The sequence below is a fragment of the Crocodylus porosus genome, unplaced genomic scaffold (assembly GCF_001723895.1).
Source record: "Crocodylus porosus isolate Cpor-Errol unplaced genomic scaffold, CroPor_comp1, whole genome shotgun sequence".
Lineage (NCBI taxonomy): Eukaryota > Metazoa > Chordata > Crocodylia > Crocodylidae > Crocodylus > Crocodylus porosus.
Genome location: NW_017728931.1, coordinates 43,903,667 through 43,914,337, shown reverse-complemented (window position 1 = coordinate 43,914,337; position 10,671 = coordinate 43,903,667). Strand labels below are relative to the sequence as shown.

Here is a 10,671-nt window from a genome sequence, read left to right as displayed (position 1 = left end):
GAACTGTATTAGTTAAGCTTGAGCTAAGTTTCCCCAAATACTTAGTGAAACCAGGGTAATACTGTAACTGTTTGTGTTTGTTTTTCCTTTGCATGTCTATTACTGCTAGTGCCATTGTATATTTCATATACTTACCAATAAATAACTTTTATAATCAAACTGGTGGTAACTGGGTATATTTTCCCTTCTTTACTTCTCCTTCTCCACTTGCTGTGCAGCAATGCTTCTTTTACCTAAGCTAAAGATCCCTGTGAAGCCCAAAAATACTGTGGGGCCTGCTCATCAAGAGGCTAAAAGATTGGGACGTGCTGAGTTTGAAATACATAAGGGGATCAGCTTGTACAGGCTGATTGACCCAGTTTGGCTCAGACACGCCCTAATGAACTGAAGGCTGGCCCATGAGGCTGAACCCAGCTGGATTCAGAGGTATTCTGTTTAACTGTGTGCTTGTGTCTGACTATAGTTATTGTTGCTCTGATGAACTGATTCTTGGCATATGAACCCAGGCTGATCAACTGGGCCAGGACAGGAGTATCACATTAATCTGTGTGTGTTTGTGTGTATGACTGATTTGGGGACTGGAGGAACCCAGCTCAGGAACCGAACTGAGTCCTGCAAGATGGCTCCATTGGGGGTGAGGGCTTGCAGAAGGGAGAGATACAGCTCCATATAGAAACACAACACAAGCAGCACATTAATAGAATTACCAAGACCGTAGTCCTAATAAATAAGCACACCCCAAAGTAGCGGGCGAATCTGGTAACAGGTCAATGATGACCCCCAAGTCTCTTTCTTCCACCGTACTAGCCAGCGTAGCACTGCCAAGCCTACAAGGATGCTGCAGATTTTTCTTCCCAAGGTGGAGAACCTTACATTTTTCGGTGTTAAACACCATCAGGTTCTCGTCCGCCCATTTGCTGAGCCTGTCCAGGAACCTCGAGGTACCAGGCATGGATTGTGAATGCTACAATGCTGGGGAGGATGGAAAGTGCCACAGGAGCACAGGGGGGCTCCCCTACGTGCTTGGTGGCAGACCCAGAAGTGGACCAGAACTACTTCTGGTCCACTTAGGATCCACCACCAAGCATGCCGGGGGGACGCCCATGCACCACCAGCTCAGCGATTGGCCATGGGAGGACCCCATGTACCCCCTCAGACCCACAAGGCACCAGTCGCTGAGCCGGGAATGGGGGGAGGGGTCCTCCACATGCTCCGCAGCAGACCCAGAAGTGGATTGGAAGTGCTTCTGGGTCCACCTCTGGGTCCACTGCTGAATGTGCTGGGGACTCCCCCATGCACCTGTGGGATACTCCATCCGGCCCAGCATCTCAGCATTCACTCGCCACCTGGTACCTTGAGGTATGTAGAAAAAACATTTAAAGCTGTGTCTATGCCCAAATCATCGAATCTCTCTGAATCGATTCAGAATGTTCCGATTCGATTCAGAGATTAAAGGGTCTCCTGATTCAATTCAGATTTGGAGATTTGGCCATTGAATCGGGCTGAATCTCCACCAAATCAAATCAGCAAACGAAGCTTCGGACATCCCTATACCTGACCCATTCTTTTAGCACTGAGAACTACTCACCTCCTCCCTAGACTGTATGGCCCAGTGGAGTAGTCTGGGAGCTGAAATGTAACACCTAGCCATACCCAGATAGATAAAATATATGTATAATTGCCTTTCTTTGAACAAGAAGTTATGGAGACAAAATGTAATGCAGTAAATGGCTCCTTATAATATTTTCACAGGGCCAGAGCCACAGAAACAATTAAAACTTACTGATTCATCAAGCCAAAGTCTGTTTGAGAAGAAAAGTCTTTATACCAGGTTGCAGAAATAAGGATACAGTAGCATTAATTTCCATACCTTTTCCCCTTTACTCCACATAATTTTTGGAGTTGGCTCTCCAGAGACTGGGATCTCAAGTCGTAATTTATTTCCTGCTACAACTGTCACTGTGTTATTTTCACCAAGACCTTCCAGATGGAGTTTAGGTGGATCTGAAAATGAAGATATTACCAAGTCCATTATAGTGCTGTCACACTAAGAGAACATTTTGATAAAGACAGTGACATGGATGTACTTCTGCAATACTAACCTTTTAGACTGTAGATAGGAAGTTAAAGACTAGTCCTCATTTATGTGCTTTTCTGATGTTTTCAATTCAACTGCATTTTCTTTGCAAAAAAATCTCTGACTTTCCAGCATGGTCCTTGAGCCACCAAGCCACAGGTTAGGCATTATCCAATCCATTCTCCAGCCCTCCTTTAAAAGCTGTCCTCCCGGGCAGCCAAAAGAGGGAGATATGTGGGTGCAGGAAATGGATGCCCTTGTAGAAGAGATAAGGTCCTGAGTCCTAGCCTGGACATTGCTACCAGTGGGGTAGAAACTTCCTCACTGCTCTCCATCCATTCATCCTGAATATTAAATACAATGTGCAGTGGCTCAGTTTCAAGAGGAAGGCTGGATAATACCTAACCTGTGGCCCAGTGATTATAAACTGTGTACCTTTGCTATGATATTTTACTTCTGTTTGAAAAGCTAAGCTAAGTAATACATGTATTTTGTCTGATTGACTGAATTTGGATTAACCGAGTCTCATACATTGAATGAATGTTGTTTTAAAAAATAACCAAATGAATGATGCTTCATATACTTAGTATGTGGGGTACTGTGTAACAGTATCACTATTCTTGTTAAAAAAAAAACAAGTCATTTTTTGAAATACCATATTTACTCAAATACAAGATGAATTTTTTTCAGCTCAGCGGGGAGGGGGGAAAGCCCCTCATCTTATAGTTGCACACAAAGAAACTTCACCTGTGCTAAAACTTGTAGCAGTGTTTTCAAATTTGCTCCTCACTTCCAGGTGCTCGGGGTAAGCAGGGAGTGCAGACAGAAGTACAGCTCCCTGCTATAACTGAGAACGTTTGCAGGAAGTGTTTTGAGTTACAATGTTCTGCCCAAGAAAACAGAAGTTCACTGTTGGTTCCAGGGTGGGCAGGAATCTAGCTACTGGCTGGGAACCTGCAACTGGTTTCCTCTAGCAACATCCCCGCCTCTCTCCCAGCCTGCCCTGTTTCATAATGGGGGGGGAGGGAAAGGGAGCAGAGGGAGGTCATTCTTGGGGTTCCCTTGGGAACCCCACTCCACCTTCCACCAGCAGATGAAAACCCCCCCGACTGAACTCCCTCCACTCTCTTCCCCACCTTCCATTCTGAAAACAGTGACAGGCTGGCAGGTAGCACAGACAGAAGTTGTAGAAGATGCTGTTTTGAAATATCTTCATTTGACCCCTCATGCAATGAGGGTTTAGATTTTCACTCAACTGGCCATTTTTAAACTGTCTGCAGCCATGCACTTGTGTTTGGTCATGGCTATAAACTACTTTCTGTGGCCAGGTCAGGCAAAAATTGTCAGTTCTATCTGCCTCCAGTGTCTGGCAGTAAAGACACAGGAGAACCAGCTGCAGAGGGAAGAAACTGTGTGTGTGTGGGGGGGAGGTACAAGTCAAGAGGGTTACTTAACACCGCCCCCCCCGGATCTATTTTCCCTCCTGTAACAGTGGTAGGGGGACAAATTCATGGCAAACTTCTGATCATTATTTATATGCCTGGAAAATTATAACAAATTTATAAATTTTCCATATATGCAGTAAATATGGTAAGTCAGCTTTTCAAAGAACACTATGCTGCATTCAGCTCTCATAACACGTTGCAAAGAGGGCCAGCAGAAGATGTTTTAAAAATATCTTAATGCTTGCATTTAATTCAGTGGGAGCCTTTCTTGTAGTTTGAAGGGGCTCTGGATCAAACCCTTAAACCATAAGGCATCCATGATTTGTGATAAAATATTTTCTACTTTACTTGAACATTGCCTAATTGTTAGACTGCATAAGTATTTGAAGACTTCCTGATGAAAATCTAGATATTTCATATGGTATTCATTTTTCACTTTCCAAAAGTCAAAGAAAATAAAACTTTATAATTTGATGCACCATACACTTACCTACAATATGAACTTTACATGGTATGTCGATTTTATAGGCATCTGGTACAAAAGTGTATTCACCCTCATCTTCAACAAGGGAGTTTGATACAGTCAACCTGTGGATTCTATGAAAAATAAAGAAGCAATCCATTGAATTATATTGAGTAGACTGTAGGCAGATATAAGGAAGATATTATTATATCTTAAGTTACAAGTTCATCAAATCTGGGCTTAGTTTTGAGGTTTCTGGCTAAAAATTCTAAATTTCATGAATATGCTTGAAGATGTTTCCCTTCATTTTTTAAAATGGTGAAAATAATATACAGGCTTCCTAGAAAATGAGGAGTACTAGCATTGACCGATTTCAAATGCATACACAACTCACATAGGCAGGAATGCAAATTCTGTGCATAGTATATGGAAATGGTCCAGAAATAACCCAAGAAACAGAAAAATTAAAACTGCATTTTTTTCTACCAGTTCTAATACTTGTTTTAACCTTGTACTCCATTCTCCACAGTAAGTGCAATAGAAACTTCAAGCAATATGAATCTCTTAAATGGAGCTACATTATGAAACTCCATTATGGCTCATTACCAACTTGAACACACTGACCAAAATGGAAGACAAAAAGTAAACTGATAGCTAATAAATCCTGCTCTGCAATAGCATATTTTCATATATATGGCACACTCCAAAGTAAGATGTGCACCTTGTTTTTAAAAGTAGAATGAAATAAAAAGATCCTTTGTTGTAGCAACTCAGTAGTAAGAGTATGCAAAGCAGGTGCTATTTGATTTGGGTTCAGCCAGAATCAGGGACAGTGAATCAATTTCTGGATTCAGATCACTGTCCCTGATTCAATTCAGCCAAATCCAAATCTGAAGTTTCGATGCTGATTAGGAGAATCAGCAATTCAGACATAGACACAGCTTTAAATGTTTTTTCTTTGAGGTACCAGCACGGTACCAGTGTGGCTTGTGATTGCTGCATTGCTGGGGCAGATGGAGTGTCCCGCAGGAGTACTTCCAGTCCACTTCCGGGTCCCCCAGGGAGTGCGCCAGGGCCCCGCCCCATGCCCCTTCTGGCTCGGCAATTGGCTGTGGGGGTACCCTGGGTGCCCTCCCAGACCCAGGAGGCACCAGTCACTGAGCTGGAGGGGTGCAGGGTGGCCCCCTTGCATGCTCCCTGGTAGACCCAGAGGTGGATCGGAAGTTCTTCTGGTCCACTTCTGGGTCTGCTGCCAAGCGCGCTCAATGCGCCTCAGCATCGCAGCATTCATGAGCCACCTAGTACCTAGAGGTATGTAGAAAAAACATTTAAAACTGTGTCTATGTCGGAATCCCCAAATGTCTCCAAATCGATTTGGAGGGTTCTGATTTGATTTGGAGAGACTAAAGCGTCCTCTGATTTGATCCAGATTCGGAGATTTGGCCATTGAACCAGGCTGAATCTCTGCCAAATTGAATCAGGGACTGAAGCTTCGCACAGCCCTATTCAGTAGCAGTAGCTAGGGAGATAACTCTGCTCGTTATTCTGTTTCTTGGGGATTGTGTGCACAATTACTTTCATTTTTGCCTGACAGAATTTTAGCAGCATAAACTGTTGTTACCATATTTCTTCACCCAGCACAGCTGCATTTTTGAGGGGGAAGGTATGTGTTGTATGCAAGAAAAACACGGAAATAAGTATAAATATATACGAGTGCTAAAGGTGAAGAGTGGAAAGATATCAGATGACAAGTCACAGAAAATATATCTTGATGATGCCCTCCTATTACAAACCAGCCCATTCTAAGTAACATGCCTACCTTCCCTTGTGATATATTTTTACACGGTCACTAGGTAGAAGAGGTTGACCATTTCTGTACCACTTTCCTGGTATGTTCTCAGATATTTCACACTTCATGTTGATATCTTGCCCAAGCCTTACAGTCTGGTCTTCTAGTGCATGTATTACTTTCAGTGGTCTCACTTAGGAAAACAAAACCATAGAAATTAGTGCTGATGTTGAATAACAATTCATGATTCTATCTGTGAGCTGCTACTAACCGCTGTAATGAGTTGCCTAACTTGAGGTTGCAGATCAGATGCTATGCTATTCAATAAACAGAATCCTTTCCGAGTGGTTAGAGTACTCAAAGAGGAAGTGGGCAGTCTTAGTTTCAGGTCTTCGTTAGTCTGAGAGGATCCAAACCCACAACCTTATGTCCTGACAGAGTGCCCGAACCATCAAACTATAGAATAGGTTAGAATAGAGCACTCTCTACTCTTCATTGGAGCCTTTCCCGCTATGTAACCAACAGAGCAAATGTCACCATCATTTTCTATGAAAATGACTATGGGCACGTCTACATGTCACCCTACGGTGACATAGTGGTGTGCTATGTCACCATACAGTGTGCTACAGTGATGTCGTCATCACATGGGTCTACATATTGCTGCCACATGCATGGCAAAGTAACCACCCATACTGCACCATGCTTTAGTGCACAGCAGCTGCATTTTATGTTGAACTCAGTGCTGTGTGTTACATGTGCTCAGACCATACCTACTAGAACAGGGTTCCTTTGGGATTTAGGAACAAGTTTGCCTTGTGCTTCTATTGCAACAGAGTTTAAGTACTTAGCTGCTCAGACTGAGATACGCCTGAACATGTGCAGAAACCTAAATTCAGGTGCATAGAGAATTTTTCAGTCCAAAATATGCTTCTTCCAAAATGTGTCAGTAAGAAACCAACTCTATGGGACAGTTCAGGTTCAAGATCTATTTATCCCTTGTCCTCCCTAACAAAAACAGCAATTGATGACCACCTTTTTGTCACATTTGCTCACTTAAATTTGTGTTCTTAATATAATTCTATTTCATGTATAACAGTGACTGCTTATAAGACAGATAACTTGTAAAGTTACTTCCTCCCAGTTGAAGCTTAGACCAGATTCAGACTGGTGAAAAATGTCAGCAGTTCTCACAGCTACCCATACTCACGCAAGCTAGCATCTTGATTTATTGACATAGACTCATCAGAAAATGCAAATACTGCAGATCTGAATTTATTTCAATGTGTCCACAAGGAAGGCAGTGAACTTTGTTGAGCTGAAGTTTGTAATAAATGCACTACATTTACAAAATAAGTAAAAGTATTTTGTAATACCTTCCACACTGACCCTCACTGCAATGAAATTCTATGCATACATTTAGCTTAAAAAGTATAAAAATACATATTGTACAACCCCCCAAAAGTTAATTTTATCTATTTTTTGGAAATATTCCAACATTGTTTTTGTCTTGTTTGATAGTGACAAGTGTATGGGTGCAGGACAAGGAGCATTAGTGCCTTTAGCAATACTTATAACTTAATTACAGAGTTGGTTGGAACATTTTAACTTTTTTTTTGAAAAAAAAGAAAACAAAAACCTTCTCTGGTGTTGACTGAAAACCTTTTCCTTTGGTTTTCCAAATAACTGAAAAAGTTTTAAGGTAAGCAGAAACTTTTCCTGTAGAATTCTATTTTCTTGAAAATTTCATGCTCCAGTGAGCAAGCATTTAGATAGGAAAAAAACTGATGTGACCTACTTAATTACCTATTAATTAAAATAATGCTCAGAAGAAAGACATGCAATATATTCATCTTAGATGGTAGCAACAGAAAAATCAGTATGTTTAGATTTCCCCATAGACTCCTAGGAATAGGCAAATAGTAATACTCTACTAGGAAAACCAGTAGATGATGGTAAATCTGTTATCAGGAGTAAACATTCACATATAGAAAAGATGTCCAGTACTTACAATCAACTGAAAGCTTAGCAGCTGATTGTCCTCCAGTTGTCATTACTGAATAAGTTGCAGTGTCAGCTTTTGTAGCTTCTTCTATAATCAGAGTGTGTTTTTTACCCTCAACTTTAAGTCGGTAGCGAGATCTAGGTTCATTGCCTAGCTCCACTCCATTCTTAAACCTGATCGAAGATAACAAATCTTATTTTCCCAAAAAACGTACCATTCTAATACTGTATTGGGTAACTTCAATATGAATGGACATCTTCTGAACTGAAAAGATTTAGAGAAGCTTTTGGAGGAGGTAGAGCAAACAGGAAAGATTTAAATGAACTAATTCATTAATGTAGTCATTACACTAAAAGAACGTTATTGTCTCAATATTTTGGAAAACATTATTTTTATGATATTTTAAACTACATTTCAGGTTTGGTTACATAGGCGATGGCCTTCCTTGTTTGCCCTAAGCCACTACAGTCTTCATTTTTAGGAAACCAATGTTTACTCTAGGGCAGCCAGAAGTGGCTTACCATTTCACATTTGCATCTTCTTCAGATACTTCACAGACTAATTCTACTCTTTCACCAACATAGGTATTCGTATCTTCCAGGGCCTTGGTCACCAATATTGGCGGCTCTATGGTGAGAAAAGATATGGTTTTACAATTTGAGAAACAAAGTTATATGAAAAAGAAAAAAAAAGTGTTATGAGGAAAAATGATTCTAAGAAAGAAATTCGAACTAAGATCAATTGTCTTCAGAAGAGTATTGGTGAGCACAACAGTTACTGCAGTTTTTTTCTACTTGAAATCAGAAAGAAGCAGGCCTATGCATAAACAGCAGGCACACTTATTGCAAAATCCTGAGTTGGTTTGAATAAAACTCTCTCTCAATCCCTTTGACTGGCAGTTTGCCAATATAAGTTGCTTATGGACAGACACCAAAATCTGCAATGTACTGTCTTCTCCCCTTGATTCCTTCTCCCAGCACAGCATTTTCCTCAGGTGGCACATTGGACATGGCATGATGATGTGGCATTATAATACTATATCCTTATAGGGTTTAACCCATCCATTTTAAGAGTAAGAGAAAAGTCTGCCTGTTTAGTGCATACATTTTAAAAGACACTGGGCACATCTACACATGAAATTAGTACGCATGAATAACCTCTGGTGCAGTTCATGCAGAATTTTATTACTTCTGGGCACAATGTTTATATGTGCACCTGGGACTGCAGTATGTTGAGCCAGGATGGCACAGCCCTGGCTGGCAGAGGGCTCGAGGAGTCAGTCTGCTGGCCCAAGGCTGTTCCACCCCACCTCAACATGCTTTGGAGGGGCTGGCTGGGGCATGAGGGTGCTATGTGCAGCTAGCCAACAGGAAGGCCCACACTGTAGCACCCTTATGCCCCAGCCACCCCATTCACCATCTATACATGCGTTGCAACACACTTAATAATAGGCCTGTGCTAAGTGGCTAGTATTCGCTTTGGATTCGGATTTGGCCGATTTGGGGGACAGTGATTCGGTAATTCAATTTGGCTGAATCTGATTCAGAGATTTGGCCACTGCCAAATTGGCCAAATCTCTGAATCAGATAGGCCCCATCCCCTGCTGGCTCTCCCAGTCTTTGAAAAAAAAAAGCTCCACTCACCAGCTGCTGCCAGGTAGGGGGCAATTCCTGCTACACCCCACTGTCCCATGCTGCATGAGGGGCTCTGTCATGAGCTCCCACCCCCCACCCTCTCTCCCGGCCCCAGCTCCCAGCTCTTTAAAAAAAAAAGCCCCACTCACTGGCTTCTGCCAGGCAGGGGGTAATCCCTGCTGCCCCACTCTGCCCCATGCTGCATGGGAGGCTCTGCCATTAGCCCCCAGAAGCCCTGAGGCCAGTGCAGCATCTGGTGAGTGTGGGGCTTTTTTTTTTTTTTTTAAGAGCCAGGAGCTGGGGCCAGGTTGGGCAGTCATGGGGGGGCGGGGTTGGGAGAGTGGATGAGGGTCGGGGGGACACTTAGGGGGGCTGGGGGAGCAGGCGGTGGATGGAGCCTGGTGGAGGTCCCCCCATGGTCCCCTTCCGCCTCCTCCAGCCCCCTCTCCCCTGCCCACTACTTACCAAGATGGAGTCCAGGTCCAGCTCCCTGCAGCAGTGAGCAGAGACTGCCTGAATCTCTGAAGTTCTCCAAATCTTTTCCGAATCAGTTCAGAAAGCTTCAAATCATTTTGGACCTTTTAATTCATTTCCTGATTCGATTTGGATTCGGAGATTTGGCTGTCAAATCAGTCCTAATCTCCTCCAAATTGAATCAGCACCTGAAGCTTCACACAGCCCTACTAAATAACTGCCATAGAATAGTACTTGTGTCAGGCAGTGTTATCCCATGGCAGAGGTAATTAGTTTACTCCAGCTTAATAGCGCCACCCTTGTAGATAGTGGTGCTTTACTGTGGAGGTAATTAGTCAGCTCCTCAGTAAAGCACATGCATAGATGCACCCACTTCATATACATGAGAGACTGACTGCACAGTTTTTATCGTGCAGTCATTTATTACTTGCATACACAAGTACTAAATGAGTGCACAGTAACCAAATCTACTGTGCAGTAGCATCCCCAAATGGCTTTTTGGTGATGTTGACTGCACAGTAAGTTGTTACTGCTGTGCAGCAGCATTTTATCATGTTTCATGCCACACAACACTACTGCGCAGTAGACTTCACTAGGCAACTGTGCTGGTATACTACTACACAGTAACACCGGTTACTGCGTAGTCATTTAGTACTTGGTTATGCAAGTACTAAATGACTGAGCAGTAACAACTGTGCAGTCAGCATCTCATGTAGTTTCATAGTTAGTAGGGTCGGAAGGGACCTGAGTAGATCATTGAGTCTGACCCCCTGCCATGGCAGGAAAG

At 42.6% G+C, this 10,671-nt stretch overlaps 1 protein-coding gene across 5 annotated transcripts in view; it reads right to left on the bottom strand.

The window, feature by feature from the left end:
• Positions 1–10,671, bottom strand: part of MYBPC1 (myosin binding protein C, slow type) — a 112,055-nt gene that overhangs the window by 40,876 nt on the left and 60,508 nt on the right. For all 5 annotated transcript variants that reach the window (XM_019544730.1, XM_019544733.1, XM_019544729.1 and 2 more), the window contains 5 exons: positions 8,298–8,403; positions 7,783–7,949; positions 5,805–5,967; positions 4,013–4,119; positions 1,871–2,004 (listed from right to left, as the gene is read on the bottom strand). In XM_019544730.1, coding sequence (XP_019400275.1) covers positions 1,871–2,004; positions 4,013–4,119; positions 5,805–5,967; positions 7,783–7,949; positions 8,298–8,403 — 677 coding nt within the window. The remainder of the gene's footprint in view (positions 1–1,870; positions 2,005–4,012; positions 4,120–5,804; positions 5,968–7,782; positions 7,950–8,297; positions 8,404–10,671) is intronic.